General features: G+C 46.5%; 1 protein-coding gene across 2 annotated transcripts in view; it reads right to left on the bottom strand.

Moving 5' to 3' along the window:
* Positions 1–7,983: 7,983 nt before the first annotated feature.
* MX2 (MX dynamin like GTPase 2) overlaps positions 7,984–23,316 on the bottom strand; it is a 34,498-nt gene continuing 19,165 nt past the window's right edge. For both annotated transcript variants that reach the window (XM_033089253.1, XM_033089263.1), the window contains exons 7-14: positions 21,321–21,519; positions 17,406–17,484; positions 15,262–15,384; positions 14,814–14,955; positions 13,874–14,032; positions 13,363–13,439; positions 11,272–11,526; positions 7,984–10,288 (exon numbers count right to left, since the gene is read on the bottom strand). In XM_033089253.1, the coding sequence (XP_032945144.1) occupies positions 10,058–10,288; positions 11,272–11,526; positions 13,363–13,439; positions 13,874–14,032; positions 14,814–14,955; positions 15,262–15,384; positions 17,406–17,484; positions 21,321–21,519 (1,265 nt within the window). In that variant the 3' untranslated portion in view covers positions 7,984–10,057. The remainder of the gene's footprint in view (positions 10,289–11,271; positions 11,527–13,362; positions 13,440–13,873; positions 14,033–14,813; positions 14,956–15,261; positions 15,385–17,405; positions 17,485–21,320; positions 21,520–23,316) is intronic.

Raw genomic sequence — 23,316 nt, 5'->3', positions numbered from 1 at the left:
CGAAACCGAATCCGTCGCCCCGCCCCCCCACCCCTCCTACCCCCCCCCCCCCGCGCGGAGCTGCAGCCTCAGCAAGGCGCTCCGAGTGCGCGCCCGGCACCAAAGCATCCTCAGCCCTGGGAGCTCTGGAGCCTCGCAGACTCTCCAGCCGCACGACAAGATGGAAGCACACAACCTTCCACCTGAATTGCTGGCGATTCCTTCTCTGCTAAAGAAACATCGATTACTCTGTGTTCTCCCAAACGACTTGTGTACTCTTCGCCCTCGAGGACTGTCCACCAGGCTCAGCGCCCCACTCATCGCCACCATCACACTTCTGCGGGCCAGCCCTTCTCCCACAGGCTCCCGGAGACAGCCTCCTTCCCTGCCAAGTCCCAACTGCGATGTGCCCTATCCGCAGCGGCCCCTGGGAGCTCCTTCCAAGCCTGGGTCGTGCTTCATCCCGCCCCCCACTGGCTTCGCTAAGACTAAGATGCAGTTCATCTCGGATGGATGTCCTGGATTGTGGGGGATGTGGCCCCAGCCCCTGCTGCCTGCGCACCAACGGGTGACTAGGGTCCTCGTACAGCCCTCTCGTCACCTGCTAGGGCTGGCCCAGGTGTGTCAAGGAGAGCTGAGCTGGCATTAATGAAAAGCAATGCTTCCAGCTCCCTACGGCCCCAACTGGGCATTTTCTCAAAACGGGAAGCACACTGCATTCCATAAAAATGCTGCGAGTTGCCCCGCTGCCGGGGTGGGCATTCCTACGCAGCGTGGTGTGCCAGGCCTGCCTGTGCCCTGCCTCACCTTGCCCCAGGACCACTGCTGGGATGTTGCCCCTCTTTGCTGCAGCCCAAGGCGCTCCTCCTCGCCCCCGCCCCCTTCTCCAGGCCTAGGGGACTTGCTCCCTGGGATCCCCGTGTTCTCCCCCACGCCCCTGTGGAGTGGGGCCTCGTCACATTGTCTTGGCCTCTGTGGCCGTGAACATGGGGAGGGACCAGGTCCATGAAGCTTGCTGTTGCACTCGGAATCCAGCATAGTTGCTGGCACAGTGTTTCAATACATGTTTCTGGAAGACAGGAATGAGTGAATGTATGAATGAATGATGGGTAGGACCGGCTCTGGTCTTGCAGACGTGGTCCTCAAGTGACCTCCGGACAGATTCCCTACGCCTCTCAGTTTCCTCCGTAGTCTCCCCGCCTCTCCTTCCCTGTCTCCGTTTCTAGTCAACTCAGATTCGGTTTCAGTTTCTTTTCTCCTCCTGGGTTCACAGAAAAGTAAGTTAGATGAAGCAACAATAGAATCCTAAATCCAGGAGCTGGGGAGAAGGGGGCGGAGCCCCGAGGAGGAGGAGGAGGGCGGAGCCCAGAGGAGGTTCTCTGGCCCCAGGCCTCTCAGACGTGGCTGAACCTGGCCACGGTTCTGCCTGTGTCACGTGCCTCGAGGAAGTGGGGGCAGGAGGGGGGCGCGGGACTGCTCGGCAGCCCTGAACCACTGGGATAATACTCCCACGCCTGTGAGGAGGGGCCAAAGGGCCGGAAAGAGCGCCCCCGCCCAGCGTCCTCTCTGTCTGGCCCGGAGCACTGGTCCTGCCCCAGGTGTCATTGGCCCCAATTCGTTTTCTCCTCTATGTTTGTGGCATAAACCAGTCCTTCTCAAAGGGTGGTGCCCCGACCAGAAGCATTGGCTTCAGGGATTGGGGCCACCCCAAAATCACTGAATCAATCTGCATGTTAAGGGGATTCTCCACGTGTTTCATTTGCAATTAAAGCACCAGAAGGCAGGCACCACCAAGGTTGTTATTTATCTGGTCTTAAAGGGCCAGGCTTTGCCTTCTTATCTGCCCCAGGTCCCCCAGCGAGCCCTGTCCCGAGGAGACAGATACTGAAAGCCTGGTAGAGCTGAGCTGGGGACCCTGGGTCCTGGCTTGGTGTACACATGGCCCAGTGCACAGTCACTGGGGAAAGGTCGGTGGCCATTGCGAAATCGTTTTTTCCAGGATAGGGCCAACTGTCCCTATGGCATTCACCCGATGAAAATTTATTTTTCATATGGTGAAGGCAGGTGTCTCCTGCCTTCCCAGGACCTCTCCCCAGAAGGCTAATGGGTATTGACTCAGCTTGTTCTTTCCATCAGTTCTTCAAATTCCAACTCAGGCTGCTTCATTCCTCCTCTGCCACAACTGGGCTCCACATTTCACAGTACAGGTAGTGGAGAGACCCCAATGCAATATCTCTGTATTAAAAATGCTGTCTCTTGGGCTGGCCTGGTGGCTCAGGTGGTTGGAGCTCCATGCTCCTAACGCCAAAGGCTGCCGGTTCGATTCCCACATGGGCCAGTGGGCTCTCAACCACAAGGTTGCCGGTTCGATTGCTCAACTCCCAAAAGGCATGGTGGGCTGCGCCCCCTGCAACTAAGATTGAACATGGCACCTGAGCTGCCGCTGAGCTGCTGGATGGCTCAGTCGGTTGGAGCATGGGCTCTCAACCACAGGTTGCCAGTTTGACTCCCGCAAGGGATGGTGGGCTCTGCCCCCTGCAACTAACAATGGCAACTGGACCTTGAGCTGAGCTGTGCCCTCCATAACTAAGATTGAAAGGACAACAACTTGACTTGGTAAAAGTCCTGGAAGTACACGCTGTTCCCCAATAAAGTCCTGTTCCCCTTCCGCAATGAAATCTTAAAAAAAAAAAAAAAAAAATGCTGTCCCTTGGTTGTGAAGTGTTCATAGAATAGTGACTCCGTCAGGCACTGGGCTAATTTCTCTAAACACATGATCTTCCAATAGAGCAAAAACTAATCAAATAGGAAATGGAGATGTGGAGAAAATGGAGACGTGGAGAGGTAGACGCTTTCCCCCCACAAAGCTAGTGAGAAATGGAAACTGGGTCCTGTTGACCTTTAAAAAATAGCCAGATATTTCTCCAGTAAAATGGGTTTATTTGGAACAATAAAGAAGTGCAGTTCAGGTCATGCAGCCTAATGGCGAATCAAATAAAAGTCAGAGAATAAAAGAGAGGAACTTCTTTGTAGAGGAAAGAGGAGAGTTCAGAGGGGCTGTTGTAAACAAAAAGTCCATTGGAGGAAACTGGGAGTTTGTCTGAAGTTTAGTGGCTTTTCATTGGCTGAGTTGTAACCATCTTTTTTTTTTCTTAGTTTCAGGTGCACAAAACAATGTGATAGACATTTATCATTTATGTCCCTCACACAGTGACAACCCCCCCCTCCACTACCCCTCTGACATCGCACACAGCCATTACATCTCCACTGTCTCTATTCCTAATGCTGTACTCTGCTTCTTGTAACTATGTGTGTGTGTGTGTGTGTGTGTGTGTATACATATATAATTGTAGTTGATATTCATTATTTTTTTTTAAAGATTTTATTGGGGAAGGGGACCAGGACTTTATTGGGGAACAGTGTGTACTTCCACGACTTTTTTTTCCAAGTCAAGTTGTTGTCCTTTCAATCTTAGTTGTGGAGGGCGCAGCTGAGCTCCAGGTCCAGTTGCCGTTGCTAGTTGCAGGGGGCACAGCCCACCATCCCTTGCGGGAGTCGAACCCACAGCCTTGTGGTTGAGAGGACGTGCTCCAACCAACTGAGCCATTTGGGAGCTCAGCGGCAGCTCAGCTCAAGGTGCCTGTTCGATCTTAGTTGCAGGGGGCGGAGCTCACCATCCCTTGCGGGACTCGGGGAACTGAACTGGCAACTTTGTGGTTGAGAGCCCACTGGCCCATGTGGGAATCGAACCGGCCGCCTTCGGAGTTAGGAGCATGGAGCTCTAACCGCCTGAGCCACTGGGCCGGTCCCTGACATTCACTATTGTTCAGCTTCAGCTTCAGGTGTACGGTGCAGTGATCAGGCATCTACACCATCCCTGAGGTGGTCTCCCTAATGGGACAAGTGTCCATCGGATACCCTACAAAATCTTTACAACATTATTGATTACGTTCCCCAAATTGACTTTCGTTTCCCCGTGGCCATCTTGTGGTTACCGACTATACTTTCTAATCCCCTCACCTTCCCCCTTATCCCTCCCCCACCAATCTAGCAACCCTCAGCTTTTCCTCTATGTCTCTGAGACTGTTTCTGATTAGTTCATTCATTTATTCTTTTCTTTAGATTCCACATATAAGTGAGATCATATGGTATTTGTCTTTCTCTGTCTGACTTATTTCACTTAACATAATGTTCTCTAGGTCCATCCATATTGTAACCATCTTTCATTGGCTGAATGGTAGCAGGACAAGAACTCATGTTTCTTGCTGGAGTCATAGAGTAGAAAACATCTTCCTACTGGAGATGGAAAGTAAGGTCTCTTCCTGTTTGTGGTAATTGACTGTGCGTGATCTAGGATGACAGTTTTCCCTACAGGCCCTCCCAACTACAAGCTACAGGGGTTTCTGTTGATTAATCTTCACAGTGCTTTTCAAACTTTCACAGGGTCCTGTTCTCTCTGTTGCCGTTGCAATTACCTGCCAGCCATCACTCATTGCTCCAAAAAATATTTCTAAAGTGTCTGCTGTATGCCAGGTACCACTGCAGGAGCCGACTGCTTTTGCATTGAAGACTCATTCCCAGACCTGCCCTGTCATCACAATCACTTGGGCAGCTTTAAGAAAAATTAAGTCAAATCAATTTTGTTTACAAAAAGCCATCTTGATAATTCTATAGGCCTTTCGTTTGGGCTGCAATGTTGTTCCCAACATGTGATGTGATAAAGAACTGATGTCTTTGGCCAACAGCCTGGGGAGTGAGCTTGGAGGCCTTGTTAGTTTCCTGCGACTGCTGTAACAAATGACCACAAACTCAGTGGCTTAAAACAACAGATATTTATTCACTTTTGGTTCCAGAGGCCAGAAATCCCAGATCAGATTCACAGGGCTAAAGACGTGGTGTTGCCAAGCTGCACTCCCTCTGGGGGTTCTAGGCAGAATCCTTTTCCTTCCCTTTTCCGGCTTCTAGAGCTGCACCTCCTGCATTTCTTGGCTTGGGGCTTCTTCTTCCACCTTCACAGCCAGCTGTGTAGCATCTTCCATTCTCACTCTCTGCTCCATCTTTACAATGCTCTCTCCTCTGTAGTCGGATCTCCCTCTGCCTCCCTCTTATGAGAACATGCGATTCCCTTTGGGGCCCACCTGGATAAACTCCCCATTTCAGAATCTTTAATCAGATCATCAAAGACAGTCTCTCCATAAAAGGTAACATTCACAGGTTCCAGGGATTAGGACCTGGCCGTTTTGGGGGCCACTACTCAGCCAACCACAGAAGTGACTTTTGTCCCTGCTAAGCCTTGAGATAAGAGTGCAGCTGCCTGGCCCACAGCTGGACTGCAGCTTCACAAGCGACCCTGAGCTGGAGACACCTGGCTGCAGCATACGTGTGAATTCCTGATTTAAAGAAACAGATAAGAAATTTTGGAAGTAAGGGTGGCGGGATGGCTCAGTTGGTTAGAGTGCGAGTTCTGAACAACAGGATTGCCGGTTCGATTCCCACATGGGCCAGTGAGCTGTGCCCTCCTCAACTAGATTGAAGATGAGCTGCTGCAGAGCTTCTGGAAGGGCGGCCGGATGGCTCAGTTGGTTAGAGCGTGAGCTCTCAACAAGGTTGCCGGTTCAATTCTTACATAGGATGGTGGGCTGCGCCCCCTGCAACTAAAGATTGAAAACAGCAACTGGACTTGGAGCTGAGCTGTGCCCTCCGCAACTAGACTGAAGGAGAACGACTTGGAGTTGATGGTCCCTGGAGAAACACAGTGTTCCCCAATAAAATTAAAAAAAATTTTTGGAAGTAAAATTCAGGGTAATTTGTTATGAAACAATACATTACCAATATACCATGTCACTATGCTTGACAAAAGGGGCATTTTAGGGCCTCAAGGGGTAGGAACAAGATGGGAAATTCAAACTTCTTTATCCCATCTGTTGATATCTTTTCATGGATACTGCTCAGTTATATGGGGCTATACCACTGATTGAAGAAAACACACCTTCCCCCCAACCCTCACCCCGAAAGAGCACCTTCCAGCCCTGTGAGGAATTTCAGGGTAGTCTGAACACAGGCATGGATCCTATGTATAGGCAGATAACCAGATACTTGCATCAGATTCACCTGCAGCAGCAGGTCTGCCGTGTCCAGGGCACAGGAGAGAGGAAGGTCCCACAGGGTACGGTCAGCTGTGAGGGACTGAATATACACACGGACAATGGCCAGACCGTATATAAAAACGGAACTCTGATGTATAGCTTGCAGCCACCTGCCCAGGAAACAAAGCCGTTATCTCTGTTAACCAGCCCAGGAAGCCAGCCTGTTGTTCGTCAGCTGTGTAGGAATTCAGACCGCTGTCTCTAGTGTCCAGTTCAGGAAGCCAAATGATAACCCTGTAACAGTTGTCTCAAAGTATCCAGGACTTGATTAGTAACTGACAGCTTCTCTCATTTTTGTCCCACTTCCAATGTAGGACCAACCAGAGAAAGGTAAAAGTGCATCCTAACCACACTGGCCCCGCCCCCCTCTAGTTAGCCCGCCCACAGCTTCCTTAGGACACAGCCTCCATCAGGGCTCACCCAGAGCTGTCCCTTTTTCCACTATGAAGGCTTCCTTCTCCTCTCCTGCCTGTGAGTGTCCACCAACCACAAGTGATGGGGGCTGACCCCTCGCTGGTCAGCTCTGGATAAATAACTTTGCTCGTCTCATTTGGGTGAATTTCGTTTATTTCCACACTTATTAGGAACAAACCCCAGATCCACAGTAACACTGGAGGAGGAAACAGTGTGTGTGTGTGTGTGTGTGTGTGTGTGTGTGTGTGTGTGTGTGAGTGTGTGTGTGTGTGTAGGGTGCATGTGTGAGTGAGCGAGCAAGCCTGGGATAAGACGAGCAGAAAACACGTCTGTGTTGGTGGGACACGTGTGGCAGTGTCCAAATCCTGCTCCCTCTTCCTCCTCCATGCTTAGCTGGACTATGTTTCCCAGCCTGCCTTGCAGCTAAGTGTGGCTGTGGGCCTGAGATCTGCCCATAGATTGTGTAGGAAGAGATGTGCACTGCTCCCAGGCCTGCTCCTGGAACCCTCCCTCTACACTCTCTCCTCACCTGATGGTCTAATACAGAGGTTATTTATTAGGTGGACGCTCAAAGACTGCCACAACGGTGGGGCCACTAGGTGGAAGGAGACTGGTGCCCCAACTGCCAGTGAGGCCCAGAACCCACCTTATACTGCCATGACGTGAGCGAGGAACACACTCGGGGTGTGTTAAGCTGCAGAGATCTTAAGTTAGCAGTTAGCTCATTCTAACGAAAACACGGGCCATCCACCCAGCTCCATGCTCCGAGAGTTCACCTGCTGGGTGAATTGTGACTCCCCAGAAGACATGTCCAAGTTGTAATCCCTACAGCGTGTAAATATGACCGTATTTGGAAGAAGTAGGGTCTTTGCAGATGTCATTAAGTTAGGGATCTTGAGATAAGAATATCCTGGTTTAGGGTGAGTTCTTTATCCAGATTGGTGCCTTTAAAAAAAGAAAGGGAGACTTGATATAAGGAGACACAGAAAAACCCACCATGTGAGGACGGAGGCAGAGACTGGAGTGATGCAGCCACAAGTCAAGGGATGCCAAGGAGTGCAGGGGACCAGCAGGATTCGGGAGAGAGGCCTGGGACACATCCTCCCTCAGAGCTCCACCGGGAGCTGAGCCCGCTGACACCTTGATTTCGGACTTCTGGCCTCCAGAACTGTGAGAGAATAAACTTCCGTTGTTTTGTATTTTAAAGTCATCCTGCTTGTGGCACTTTGTTATGGCCACCCCCTGGAAACTCAGACACCAGAGCCCAGGCATCCCCCTGGACAGCTCAAATCTGGTTTGGGGATCAGTCCTGAGGTGGTACATGAGAAGCTTCTGTTGAGGCTGGGTGTGTGCGTGTGTACACATGTATGGGAAACGTATTGAACATTTAGGGAAGGCTTTGAAAATACAGTCTATGGAACAAATATTAAGTATCATACTTTATTTTCACAACAGTGCTTATCATTTGAAGAGATTTAATTCTTCTCTTTAGCTCTGCTTCTAACTATCTGCACATTGACCTAACTCACAAAATGAGGGGGAAAAGCCAAATTTTAAAAAAGCCAGTAGAGGACACCCAAACTAAGGCCAGTGTTTTGTCTTTTCAGTTCTCTTCATTTTCAGCTTCAATATCACAAACGTTCTTTAAAACCAGAGTAACTTTAGACAAGGATGCTTTCATGCTACTTTTGCTTTCATTCAACAGTGTTGGAAGTTCTAGCCCAAGCAATTAGGTAACATAAAGAAATAAACCGTACCAGAAAGGAAGAAGTAAAATTATCTCTGTTCACAGATGATACGAACTTATATGCGGAAAAGCAAACCATAAAGATTCCACGAAAACTGTTATAACTAATAAATGAATTCAACAAAGTGGCAAGATACAAAATCAACACATTAAAACCAGTTGCATTTCTGTAGGCTAACAATGAATAACCTGAAAAGAAAATTAAGAAAACATTTACATTTGCAATAGCTTCAAAAGGAATACAATACTTAGGCATTAACTTAATCAAGGAAGTGAAAGACTTGTACAGTGAAAACTGCAAAACATCACTTAAAGAAATTTTTAAAAATTGAAAAGACATCCTGTGTTTGTGATTGGAAGACTTAATATTATTAAGGTGCAAATACTACCCAAGCAATGTACAGATTCAGTGCAATTCCTATCAAAATCCCAGCGACATTTTTTTGGAGAAATTAAAAAAAAAAATCCTAAAATTCAAATGGCATCTCAAGAGACCCTAAATAGACAAAATAATCCTGACAAAGAGGAACAAAGTTGAAGGACTCACACTTCCAGATTTTGAAACACTACAAAGCTAGTTATCAAAACTGTGTGCCACTGGCATATAGACCGACATATATGTAGACCAATGGAATGGAACAGACGGCCCAGAAATAAACCCTCGCACATCCAGTCAAAGGATTCTTGATAAGGGTACCAAGGTCCATCAGAAAGGACAGTTTTTGCAACAAATGGGGCTGGGAAAACTGAAGATCCACACGCAAAATGACGAAACTGGACTCTTATCTAACACCATATACAAAAATTGACTCAAAAAGATATCAAAGAACTAAACATAGGAGCTGGCTGGAAGAGCTTCAGGAGTGAGGGCTTCTTTTTGAACCTAGCGATAAAGAATACAAGAGGTCTTTGACGGAGGAAGCATGGTTGGCATTTTTGAACACCTGCTCTAGGACAGGTAGTTGGTAGAAATGGTTTTACTTAACCTTCCTAAAATTCCTGTGATTCCCGTTATCGCTTAGTGTGAAGAAGAAAATAAAATTAGCCATAATCCTCCCATCTGGAGATGAGTACTAGTACGAAGCTCTGTATTTTTTTAAAAAATGCTTTTCCTTACTGAATTTCCCTTCAGGAGACTTAACATAGCCATGGGAGCTGGTCGCAACCATGCAAATCATACAAATTAAAAATGGTACATCCTCCAAGCCTGCTTCTCCTGGAGAGCTGGGAAACAGGATCGCAGCAGGTGGCATGACCAAATTCATCTGAAAGGGACCAGCTGACGGACACCAAGCCAAATCACCAAAGTCTGAATTGAAGCCATAGCCCTAGGTAATCTCTATTATTCGTTTGTTTAATGAGATATTATTTATTAAGCGGCTACTCTGTGCCAGCTGCCATGCAAGATTCTGGAAATACAAAAGAAGAATATAATACTGACCTCCCCCTCTAGGGTCTCCTAACCTGATGGGTGGGGGGAATCAAATTAACAAAGAATGATAGCAGTATTGAAGAATGCTGTAATTGGAGGCCAAGGGGACTAAGGACTGGAGAGCCACCTCTTCAGGTTGGTGGAAGTGACAGCTCTGAGCACATGTGGACTGCCTGCGAAAACTCTGGTGGCGATTGCAGCACAGCCAAGTTGAACACAGACAGCTTTGGGAAAGTTTGGCCCCGAACGACAAGCCACTTCCTGTACCACTTCGCCTTACAATGAATGCACATAAGATGAGCCACAAAGTATGGCTGCCCTTCCATCCGTCCCCCGCCTTTAGCAGGAGAATTTACAGAGAGCACGCCGTGCCTGTGTGAGCCGGTAAATTTTCTCCTTGAGGAATCTCCTCTTGTTGGCGGTCTCACTCTGCTCCTGAAGCAGCCAGGAGTAGTGTTCCTTCTCCTGCAGTATCTGCATCATGGCTTTCCCCAAGTGATCGCCATTCTCTTGGAGCACAAAATACTGAATTATGAATGGGATCTGGTTGGCGAGACGGTTGCTGGTTTCCTGGAAGACAGAGTAAGAAGACTTAGCTGCAGGGATCTTGGCCCAAGGCCTGTGGCTGCAGAGAAGCCTTGGGGGTTCTGGATGCATGCATGGTTGTCTTGCTAAATCCTGGTGGTCCCGTCTACCCAACTCGTGTTCAGTATCAAACCACGGGAAGGTTCTGTCTGGGCTGCCCAATCTTTACTACCCAGACATTCCCGCTGGCACTAAGAACCTACATGGTAGACTAGCAAACCCATAGCACATTCTGGGCACCCCAGCCTGCCCAGGAGCTCCTCCCCCAGGAGGAGGAGCTCCTCCCTCTCGAGACCTTCTGGCCCCATGATCCCCTGGCTCCCTTCTGGGAACACATTGGGACCTGCTTCAGTGCTGGTCTCATATTTTCCTCATACGCATGCCCAGTTTGCCTGGCAGCTGGACTCCACATTTGGGTAACTCTACTTTCTCTTCCGATTAAGAAAAGGCTTCAGGAGTTGGACTTCTTTGTGGCTTTTTAAAGTTATCTTCCTTTCTGTGGGCCCTAGTACTTTAGCCCATGGGTGGGGAGTTAGAAACCACGAAGTTGATTGGGTCACAAAATCTAGGGAAAGGAATTTCCTTCCTGTTTTTGTGAAGCTGGTGAGTTTCAGGTGTTTCAAGAGCTGAGTGCCTTCTGAACATCAAGGAAAGCTAAATGACGATCAGTGAGATTAGTGCTTGTATTTTGCTGTATTCTGATAACAGTAATTTTATACTTCATGCATCGCATAAAATATAAAGTACTTTGAAGAACCTGATTTGGGGCAAATGAATTAAAAGTATCTCAATAGGGTTACTGTAAAATTATAAGTGAGACAATACATGAGTACTTCATCAGAGCAGAAAGGATTTAGTACATATAGTGGTCCCTCTCTTCTTCACTCAGCTAAACAACTCTCAATCAGGACATCCTACCCTCTGCCCGGCACATGCCACAGAGGGCTGACCTGGGCACCCACACTCACCAAGAAGTATGCATTCAGGTGTACCCCGATTTCAGTGATGGAGGAAATCGAAGACTCATCATTTGAAAAAGACGATTTCAATGGAGGATTCTGTAAAGGCTTTTCGAGCGGGTTAAAGACCTCGTTTCGGACTTTTCTCAGAACCGAGCTGTAAATCTGGTCTTGACAATAAACCAGCTGCTCCATCCTGAACTGAAGGCGGATCAAATTTTCTGCCGTTTGCATTTGTTTCCCTTTTATGTCTTCAATCTTGTTCTGGTTGGATAAGAAAGAGAAACACATCATTGCTTTCCCCCCTCTTACTGCTTAAATGACTCAGGAAGTACTATCAATATGTTGAACACAGAATGAAAAATAATTCAAGGTGAAAGAAGTCCCAAGACTCTAAGTAGTGATTTCCACAGGGTCCCCACTTGACCCGTGGTTGCTGTCCTCACCAGTCCCATGTCGTTACCGTACTCCTGGCTCATGCCAGTCCCATCGTGTCTCCCACCATTCTTCCTCTCTGCCCTGACCTCCATTTTCTCCCACGTCACCATCTTTTTGCTTCCTCAACTGTGGCTTAGTTTACATTTTTACATCCATCACTCTTGTCTCTCTAGTTGAAACCCACACTTTCAAGAACAACTCAAATGCCAGTGTGCAAATGAACGCAGTGGGATAACAGCTTGATATTTATTTCCCAGAAATCTTGTGACACCCACACCATCAAAGGCATTTTGGGAAAGGAACAGATGACCTAGTGGAGAAAAGTCACTTCTTGGCTTTTGAGTTCCAAACAGACTTTTGTACACGGAAGGCAGAGACAGTGGTTTTAGAGAGTGTGAGCGAGTGTCTGTGAGTTTCACAGGGGCTGATGTTTCTTCTTTTTTGGAGCGTATGTGTCAAACCCACTCACAGGTTTGGGGCCTGATAGCAGAAATGGCTGGTGCATCACTTCCAAGAAGAGTGACATAGGCAGGTGACAAGCCCCCTGCCTCTGACGAAGCTCAGAAGGAGCAAGTACAGTGGTGGAGGGGACTGGCCTCAGAGAGCTCCAGGAGTCCCAGTGTGGCACAGGATGCTGTGGTGAGACTTCTTAGCTATCAGAGCATGGCACCAAGGGATGGAGGTCTTGGTGGGTGCTGGAGCTTCCTTAGCCCCAGGGTAGCCTGTGTTTGCCGTGGAGTGCTTCTGTGCCCTGGTACAGCTGGCAAGAGCTCAAGAGAACCAACCCTGCAGTCGGGAGCATGGGGGACCTAGGGAGCCAACCGCTGAGGCCCAGGGAGGATAGCATACATCCTGGAAGTTGCCACCCTGGAGGTGACCAAGGACCAGGCATGTCACCCATCCTGTGGTGAAGTACCCCAGGACTCAGACGCAGTCCCTGGGAAACTTGGAGAACTCAGAAGTGAGATTTATTAGGTTGGTGCAAAAGTAATTGCGGTTTTTGCAATTAAAAACCATAATTACTTTTGAACAAACCTAATATTTTTCACCAACTGGCAAAAGAGGTGAAAGGAGAAATTAAGTTACATTATGGGAAAAATGACAGACATTCTTTTCTTTGCTCACCTGAATGAGATTGTGGAATGACATTCTGACCCACAGCAGAGGAAGATTTTCATTTAGAACCCAGGTGGGAGCTGGACACCCCTCTCTCTCCTTTACTGAGTGAGGGGTTTAGGGGGAGTTGCTAAGTTGTTGAGTGGAAACCCACACAGCTGTGGCAATATTTTTAAGTCAGACTTATAAAGATTTTGGACGAACACTAGCAGACAATGCTGTCCTTTGTGCTAGAAAAAGATCCAAAGTACCAACCAGTGACTAGGGGCAATCATATGTTCAGACACGTCATGCCAAGCTGTAGAAGATTATGGCGAAGAGAGAACAAGGTCACGTGCTATTTCACTTTTCCCAGGGAGTGCCCACTAACTCCTGAGCAGAAGCAAAACGGCAATGTTGCTGGAGTCGCCAGCCCAGCACAGCGGCAAATATAACCCTGGCTTCAGTATTTCCAAACAACAGTACATATCCAACTCTTTCCAAAGGTTAGACTCGCGTGAATTAGCCAGTAGAACAGGTGACCAGCAGTAAACTGTGGGCGCTTACCTGGGCTATTTGATTAAGGTTGGCAAACTCGTCAAAATGTTTTTTGGCTGTGTCAACGAAATTTTGCCGGACAATTTCTGACCAAAGGAAAGACAAAACATCGGTAAAATGCAAGCAGTAAGAAAATGGGTTGAAGACACAGAGAGGAGAAATCATGACACATGACCCTATTCTAAGGCCGAGCTCCCCAGATTTACAGATCACGAGAGAAGGAAGGGGTGCACATGGTCCCAGGGAGACACAAAATTCACCGTCATCACCCACCCCCGAGCAGGTCCCATCCATTCCCTGTTCTCTCGTGGAACGTGTGTTCTCCCGGGGTTAGCACCTGACTATTCCTCACACAACTGCATGGAGGGGTAGGTCTTGCCCTCCCCCCACTCCCCAAAATGGGCAAAGAAGATCTGCAGGCTGGATTTGATCATTCCATCCCTGTCTCTCTCTGCAAGGCATGGAGACCCATGGAAGGTACTTGGGGATCGTTTAAAAGGCCTTCATCGGACAGCCTCACCAACAGCCTTCTGGAGCATGTCGAGTGCGGGGTCTACCAGTTGTTCCATGTACTGCTGCACGATGGTCTCGAACGTCTTGTAGTTGACAAACCCCACCAGTTCTTTGCCGCGATACTGCTTGTCATATTTTGAGACTTCTTCGTGAATAACTTTTTTAACTGAAACATAAAACACACCACCATGGCGAATTCTGACACTTCCACAGACATTTTTTTTTGTGTTGCTTACCCACTATACCCAAAGGCAATGTTTCTACGTGGAGTTTTTTTCACAATGAAAAGAAAAAAAACAAAAAACAAAAAGACGAATGTGGTCTGACAATGACTTTCAAGAAACAAAAATCTGAATCTATAAAAATGTTTTTCAATTGAGTCGTCACCCTGAGGGAGAAGTTTAGTGTTTACAGTTGGTAGAAAAGAATCGGATTAGTTCAATGAAAATAGAAAGTTACATTCTTGTAGCGTTTACAGGTCTCTCAAAAACACAGTCAGACTACAGTTGGAGGAAAGCTACCACGAAAGTGACTAGTGCTGTTTTTGTCAAGTGCCCAAATGAACACACACACACACACACACACACATGCAAACACACCCTACTGGCATCTGGACGGGAGCTGAATGGAAGGGCAGAGCAAGGAGGTTTTATCAAAGCCTTGGCCTCTGCGGTCTTGGATTAGGGGAGAAGAGAAGGGGAAATGGGGTAAGTGGAATTGTCTGGCCTCAAAACAAAGACGTGAGAAAGTGGAATTGCTCTGTTGAGGAGGTGAGGGTAACGCTGCAGGATGATGGTGATGGAAAGCAGTCGTGGGTGACAAGGGTCCCAGGTGCCTGGTGGGGGCATGTTAGCTCTTCACACACTTTTGATGGGTCAGAACCAGCTTCTGGTCTTGGCATACCCTTAAGACACTGCTTTTAGGGGCAGCCCTGTCCCGTGACTTACCTTGTTGGGTATTGTTTGAAAGTATGAGTATCCAGTTTTGAAACTCCTCTCTGAGTTTGTTGTATAGGCGGGTATCTTTTTCCTTTACTATTTCTTCTCCTTGTACTAACTTTTCAATGTCCCGATTAAACACTTTAACTTTCTGAAAATGAGATGAAGTCATCAATCTGTGCTGTAATCACATGAAAGAGCCGAGACCTGGCGGAGCAGCGTGTGGTGTTGGATGGGGGCTGCAAGAAGGTCAGATCACCCACCCGACCGGCTCCTCTCCCAGGTGAGACCATGGAGGGCAGAACAGGGCTCCCGGCAGCGCACGGGTTGGGGGAGCACAGAGGGCCACCCCGGAGGGGCTGGGCCAGCAGGAAGGATGCGGCCACTAAAGGGATCTGGTGTCAGAGAGGCCAGTGTCCGTGTCTGAGTGTCACGTGGAGTCCCCGCTAATGCTCACCTCAATCAGAAAGAACATCTTATCGGCATCAGTGGTGGGGACGTTTTCCCCACACTGGCGCAGCTCCTCTGTCGCACTCTGGTGGCTCTCCCTGATTTGATTTTCTAACAACGGGAGTGATTTCTGAACAAAATGACAGCAAACAATGAAACTCTACAGCTTGCAATTAGATGACAGATGTCTTGGGTAGGGGGGCAGAATCCCATCTGAAAGCATTTGAGATGATGCACAATTTCTATTATTGTGTGAGCTTGTTGAGATGCAGGCTTGTCAAGGAGCCCAAGGGGGGCGTGGCAGGCAATGGGGATGCTGCAGCTTGAATGTCGGGTGCAGAATTCTGTTATGCAGGTGGCGTGTGGAGGAATCAGGTGGTGGCCAGTGTTTGTTTTTGTTTGCTCGGGTTCCGTGCTTTGGATTTCGAGAATAAGTACACTTGAATATGATGTAAGCTTTCTTTAGTAACATGTTTTGTTGGTGACAATGTGAGGATTATAAACTGATAAATGGTGCTTTGGTAGAGGATATGTCTTGGGTGCCGGTGTCAGGCTGGGTAGAGTTGTAACCAACTAAGGAGGAGAAGGATGGTACCGGGGAGGGTTGTCTTGGGGCCAAGCATCGTTGCAAGCCCTCCGCATCTCAGTGAAGCCCCACATTGCAGCAAAGCACATGGCTTTGTTGCTTCCTTTATACAAGGGAGGAACCTAGGGCTCAGAGAGGCAAATTGATGTCATCGCTGAGTTAGTAAGTGGCAGAGTTCCAATTTGTACACTGCTCACCACCTCCAAAGCCCACGCAGGTGAACACTGCAAGTAAAGACACCAGTGTGAGCAGTGGCCCCAATTTCTGTTTCGGTGCACGAGGTCACTGCAGCCAGCCGGGCTGAGTTCATTGGCATTTAGAGGCAGCTTGCCAAGGCTACAGAAAATGATGACCAAGGTGGGACATGCCAAGAAGTTAAGGTCTCACAGGCTTTTTTGTTGTTGTTCTTTTTTGGATAGTTCGTATCTATAGGCAGAAAGGTACTAAATTTTTTTTATATTTCATAACTGAGTCTTTCATAACTGAGTCTATAGTTATCATAACGGAGTCTTGATATACATTTAAAAAATTAATGAAAAATAGTACAGATTTTAATTCGAATTTTAATGTAAAATATTTAAATGTTGAGAAATATGTTATCAAAAAAGTTATCTAAAGGCAACAAACATCTTTTTGCAAAACAAGATGTTTTTCTCAGTTAGACAGGGTTCTCTCTTTCGGAGCCCTCTACTGCAGAATGAGGCTATGCCTCGATACCAGTGCTTCTCAAAGGGTATTCCCGGGATCACCTGGGAACGTAACAGTGCAAATTCATGGGCCCCGCACTAGACCTATTGACTCAGAAACTCTGGGCTGAGCTCCAGGAATATGAGTTTTAACAAAATTACCAGGTAATTCTTGTGTGTATTACAGTTTCAGAACCACTGCCTCCTTGCAACCGAGTATTATTTAAGTATGTGTTTCCTGGCTCAAAAGAGTATCATTGCTTTCATCTGGCACGTAGTTTAGCAGGGACTGGAACCCAGACCCTGGGATCATCCCTGCTCTAAGGGTTAACCCTTCAGTCTTGCCGTGTTATTCAACCTCATGTACAAAGGTTCAGGCAAGCCCTACAAATATTCTATTTCGCCATAAATACTAAACCACACTTCTCCCATCTTTAATGACGTCACAAGACATTTGTCGGCAGTTGTTCATTTTTGAGAATCAGTGAAAACTGAAGGTGTATTTCTTACAAGTGTGAGGCTGGGAAAATGTCTTTTATACTGTGAAGTGTTAACAACCCATTGAGAAAGAGAAAAATTTGCGAACTTGGTGTTCATTCCTCTTTACACTGCTAAACCGGTATAATAGTTTCCCTCCTCCCTTTTTGCTTCCCCCAAATTGACTGCTCCAACTTTTCATTTCAACATTGGGCAGCTGTTCCTTTCCTGTTTCAGACGCTCTCCTACGAGCCTCTGACCATGAGAAATTTGGTTTTCAGGGTGTACTTGTTTGTTTGCTTATTTGGGCCATTCAGTGGGGTGTCTTAGCCAACCCAAGACTGAGAGAGGGACTTGGGCAGGCTACAATTTGTATGACTTGCAACCCAGCCCTCGACTCACATTGATATGAAAGATGAGCTCGGAGGTGAGTCTTTCTGCCAGACGGGGCACCGTGGCCTTCCCTTCCTCCAGGAGGGCTCTGAAACAAGACAGCACACATGAATTCAGGATGAGCCCATGCGGTCATTTCCCAGCACTGGCTTTGGAAGTGGGTAGATGAGCTCGGCTCTCTGAAGTGACACATGCCCTCAGAGAACCCTGTAGTACATGAGAAAGGCAGTTGCTAATTATGAGATGAGCCTATCTTTAGGCAAGCACGGCGCTTCTAGGAAGGTTACGTGCATTTTCTCTCTTTATCATCCCAAAGAAACTCATAAAGTAAGTTTATCTACAGAAAAACAAAACAAACCTAACTTCATAGAGGCTTATTGACTTGTCCAAACTAGTATTTTATTTCTTGTAAGAAATATTTATCCCTGAACAGCCAAATCAATCCTGAGAAAGACGAACAAAGCTGGAGGCATCACACGTCCTGATTTCAAAATGTATTGCAAAGCTACAGTTTCTTATTACAAAACAGCATAGTGCTAGTATAAGGATGGACACGCACAGAATAGAGAGCCCAGAAATAAATCCATGCAGATACGGTCAACCCATCTTCAATAACGGTGCCAAGAATACACAACGGAGAAAAGAAAATCTCTTCAACCAGTGATGTTACGAGAACTATATCTCCCCAAGCAAAAGAATAAAATTGGATCCTTATCTCATACCACACACAAAAGTCAACTGACAATTGATGGAAGGCTTAAACCTAAGTAAGTCCTGAAACTGTAAAACTCCTAGAAAAAAAAAAAAAAACACAGGGGAAAGTCTTCATGATATTGGTCTCAAATAATATTGGTCTCATGAATATGACACCAAAAACACAGACAAGAAAAGAAAAAGAGACTAAAGTGGGACTATATCAAACTGAAAAGCTCCTGCACAGCAAAGGAAATAATCAACAGAGGAAAAAGCAACCTGCAGAATGAGAGAAAATATTTTCAAGTGCTTGTATCACATAAGGGGTTCATTTTCAAACTATAGAAGGAACTCCTACAACTCAATAGCAAAAACCAACCAACCAACAAACAAAAAACCCCAAAACTAATAACGTTATTAAAAAATGGGCTAAAGACTTGAATAGAGATTTCTTCAAAGAAGACATGCCAGTGGCCAACAGGTATATAGAAAGCTGCTCAGTGTCACTAGTCATCAGGGAAATGCAAATCAAAACCACAATGGTATACCACGTCACATCTGCTAGGATGGCTATTATATATTTAAAAATGACAAATGTTGGTGAGGATGTGGAGAAATTGGAACCCTTGTGCACTGTCGGTGGGAATGCAAAATGGTACAGCCACTATGGAAAGCAGGATGGAGGTTCCTCAAAAAATTAAAAACAGAACTACTATAAGATCCAGCAGCCCCACTTCTGGGTGTCTGTCCAAAGGAGTCGAAATCAGGCTCTCAAAGAGATACTAGCACTCCTACATTGATTGCAGCATTATTCACGACAGCCAAGATATGGAAACAACCTACGTGGTCATGAAGGGATGAATGGATAAAGAAGAGGTGGTATACACATGCTGTCAAAATTTGAGGAAAACAGAAAACAGAAGTAAAAAACAGAAGTAAAACCAATGAATCACTGAAGTGTAATAATCGGTAAAAGCTTACTGTGCACACAGCAAAAAAGTGATTGCACACCGGGAACCCTGAAACCAAAACATGGAATGAGGCTCAGGGCAGCTTATACAGTGAGAAAGCAGTGACTATTCTTCACAGTGATTGGTTATAATATTAGAATTTTCTTAAATAAAAGGAAATTGACTAGTGTTTACATCATGCCAGTTTTAGGGAACAGTTTCAGTTTCCCTTGTGATTTTCAGAAGCATTTGCAGGAGGGGGCACTCACTTCTCTTGCAGAATAAACTACATTACGCTTTGCCTCTGTGACTAAACTGGTTTTGTCTGCTCAGGGAATTTTCAAGTCTGGTCTCCATCTGTGTTTGATTTTAACAGGGCAATGGAATATGATTCAGCCTTAAACAGAAGGAAATTCTGTAATATGTGACCACATGAACGCACCTGGAGAATATTATACTAACTGAGGGAAGCCAGTCACAGGAGGACAAATGCTGCAGGATTCCACTTAATAAGCTATTACTGAAATAGTCAAACACACAATCTGAGAGTGGAATGGTGGTTGCCAAGCTTGGAGGCAGAGGAAAAGGGGAGTTGCTAATCGATGGACTTGGAGTCCCAGTTAGGCGGGGAGAGTGAAGTTCCGGAGAAGCACTGCACAACACAGAGCTTCGAGTTAACAGAACGGTGCTGTGCCCTTAGAACGCTGGTAAGGGGGTAGACCTCAGAGTAAGTGTTCTTACCACAATAAAAGTATAGTCAAAAATATGTTTACATGGAGCTTACTAAGTGCCAGGCACTATTCTAAGGTCTTCACAAATAGTAACCTATTTAATCATGGAACAACCGATTTTAGAGAGAGAAAGGCAAAGCACAGAGAGGTTAAGTAGCTCACCCAGGGCCACACCGCAGGCAGTCTGGCTGCAGATGGTTTGCTGTCAACACAGATTCAGGAAGGACCCGCCCCCCCCCCATAGGATTGTTTTTCTAGTGCTGCTTGGAACGCCTCTGTGCAAGGGCTGACTTCCAGCACATGCACACTTGAGGATTTCACCCTGGATGCTCAGCGACAAAGCACCACAACACACGTTCTCATCCTAGACTTAATTTTGCCCAAAGCCTTGAGCCATGGTTTTCAAACTATGGTCCCTGGACCAGCAATAGCAATCTCCACCGGAAACTTGAGAGAAATGCAAATTCTTGGGCCCCACCCCAGACCTCGGGAACTCTGGGACAGGGCACCAGCTGGATTCTAATGAACTCTTTCTGCTGCTAGCCCAGGGTTGAGAACCGTGGGCGTGATTGTTATATAATCTTCCCTCTGCTCAGTGAGCAGATTCCCCCTCCCCTGTGACCCCCAATGCTGTTGAAAATGATCTGTTTCTTCCATTCAGGGCAGGAGCAGAGAGGAAGAGAGAAGGAACCGGGGTGGTATTTCTGGAGTGTACCAGAACCTCTGCGTGTGTCAAATTATTTAATCCGAAACACAACCCTAGGAAGCAGTGGTAACACTCCCTGAGCACATGAGAAAGTGAAAGCTCAGACAGGCTGAGTCCTTTCCCAAGGGCCCACAGCCAACCTGGTCTCCCCAAATTCTGGTTTCCACTGCATGCCTCTTTAAAGCAGGGGTGACTTCTGGGTCTCACTGCACTGCTCCCACATCACTCAGACTAGCAAATTCCTGGATTAAACGAAAGGGCAAAGTGCCCGATTCAATGGGAGAAAAATCCCAATGTCTTGCAAATTGCCACCCCCACAGGATAATTTATAAGTCATAAAACCAGTCAGTTTGCAGGCTCTAAAGACGTGGTGAGTGCCCTAAAGCAGGTTGTCATGTTGACCATCCCACGTGTGATGGTCAACATAGGTTTCTGGAACTTAGGAGAACTTAGGTCTGTTTCTAGTCTTGTTTCCTTTCACTATTGATCTGACCTCATTATCCTTACCTACAAAAATGGGAAGACCCTTACCTGCCGTATGTATGTCTTAAGATTTTGTGGGACTCCAATGAGGAAGCAGGTGAAAAGTTTTGGGAAACCAAAAGGCTCTACACTCCCTGAAATGCCATATTATAGTTTTTAATCAGCAGTGTCATTAGAGTCCACGAAAAAATGGCTTGTTTAAATAAACCAATAAATTTAGCATTAAAACAGACAAGGATAGTTTATGCTGCGTTGTGTAATATAATTTCTATACACAATTTGGTTATCATCTTGGCCAATCCTGGGAGGTGGGGCTGGCTTCCATGAACGCCAGTTCTAGGGTTGTCCACTAGCATCTCACCTGAAATATGGATGTGTTTGAAAGAACATCATTTCTTTCTTGGTCGCCTCTGCCAAGCTCAGCTTGTTTGTGATGTCCTGCTGGCCCCGGCATTTCACAATCATGTAGCCCTTCTTGAGACGGTATGTGAGGTTCTGGACCACGTTCACGACAACTTTTTCAGTGCCCTTGTCCACCAGGTCTGGTTTGGTCAGGATCCCTGTGAGATAATTAAAGAAAGACAGTGGAGTGACTTCCGGTCAAGATGGCGGAGCAGGCAAATGCTGTGCTCCCCTCCTCGCAGGACCACGCCAATTACAACCAAACTACAGAACAAGCATCATTGAGACTCGCCTGAAGTCTAGCTGAACAAAAGCCTTACAACTAAAAACATACAGAAGAAGCTACCTTGAGACTGCAAAGAAACCAAATATTAAAAAAAAAAAACAACAACAGAAGGGCAATGGAAAGGTCAGTTCTCTCCTCAAATATATTTGAACACTGGTAGGCTCCAGGATTCTTTTTTGGCTAGAACCAACGAAGTCTTCTGCAGCCTGATTGTCCAGTGCCTGACGTCGTTCATTCACTCCATTGTTACCCCCTTATTCGTTCACCCACTCATTCAGTTCACTAAGTGCCTTGCATAATTTACCTGACCATTGTTTTGTGGGTGCCTGCTGTCTGCCACACACTAGGGCAGCAGGCGTCATCACAGGTGACAGGCTCTATCACCACGTTTCTAAGAAGCGTTCCTGGCACTGAGGCAGTTTTATTACCAAAAGTTTTCACTTAGGAGCATACTCACTAACAGGCTTGTGTGAGCACAGACCTTCATGCTACTAACAGAGCTAAGATGTCCCCAAATCTACTTTTGTACCTTCCACTGGTACAGAAAAGGACCCTCCACTAAGAGGAGAGAAAGCTCTTCCCCGGAACCAGTAATTATTCATGAAAGCCTAGATCACTGTACTTTATTCTGAGAAAAGTAGTAAGATAATAAAAATTGAGGCTTGCTGTTAGAATTGTGGTAAATCCTTCAGTTTCCTGTATCAAACATTGTGGTAATATATACTCATGTGTAGACGAGAATAACTCAACTGATGAAAATATGATCTTCCCCCTTCACTTCACCCTCCATTACCCCTGTTTTTAAAACTATCCATTTTTGGGGGGTGGCCGGATGGCTCAGTTGGTTAGAGCACGAGCTCTGAACAGGGCTGCCAGTTCAGTTCCCACATGGGCCAGTGAGCTGCGCCCTCCACAACTAAATTGAGCTTCCAGAGGGGCGGCCGGACGGCTCAGTTGGTTAGAGTGCGAGCTCTCAACAACAAGATTTCTGTTCAATTCCCGCATGGGCTGGTGGGCTGTGCCCCTGTAACTAAAGATTGAAACGGTGACCGAACTTGGAGCTGAGCTGTGCTCCCCACAACTAGACTGAAGGACAACGACTTGGAGCTGATGGGCCCTGGAGAAACACACTGTTCCCCAACATTCCCCAATAAAATCTTTTAAAAAAATCAATTTTTAAAAAATTGTGGTAAAATATATACATAACATAAAATTTACCATTGTAGCTATTTTTCAGTACAGTTCAGTGGCCTTAAGCATATTCTCATTGTTGTGTCACCATCACCAGCGTCCATCTCCAGGATTCTTTTCACCTTGCCAAACTGACACACGATGCCCATTCATTAACTCTGTTCCCCTGTCTCCATCCCGGGCAACCACCACTCTGCTGTCTGTCTCTGTGAATTTGATTACTCTAGAAATCTCACACAAGTCAGATCACAGCATTTCTCTTTCTCTGACTGGCTTATTTCACTCAGCAGAACGCCCTCCAGGGGCATCCGTGTCGTAGCATGTATTAGAAGGTCCTTCCTTTCTAAGGCTGAATAATACTCCATTGTATAGATACATTACATTTTGCTTATCCATTCATCCTTGATAGACACTTGGTTTATTTTCACCTTGGCTATTATGAATGATACTGCTATGAACGTGGTTGTGACTCCATTTC

This window comes from Rhinolophus ferrumequinum, chromosome 2, assembly GCF_004115265.2.
Source record: "Rhinolophus ferrumequinum isolate MPI-CBG mRhiFer1 chromosome 2, mRhiFer1_v1.p, whole genome shotgun sequence".
Classification (NCBI taxonomy): domain Eukaryota; kingdom Metazoa; phylum Chordata; class Mammalia; order Chiroptera; family Rhinolophidae; genus Rhinolophus; species Rhinolophus ferrumequinum.
The sequence above is the reverse complement of the archived record's forward strand: the minus strand, read 5'-3'. Positions and strand labels throughout refer to the sequence as shown.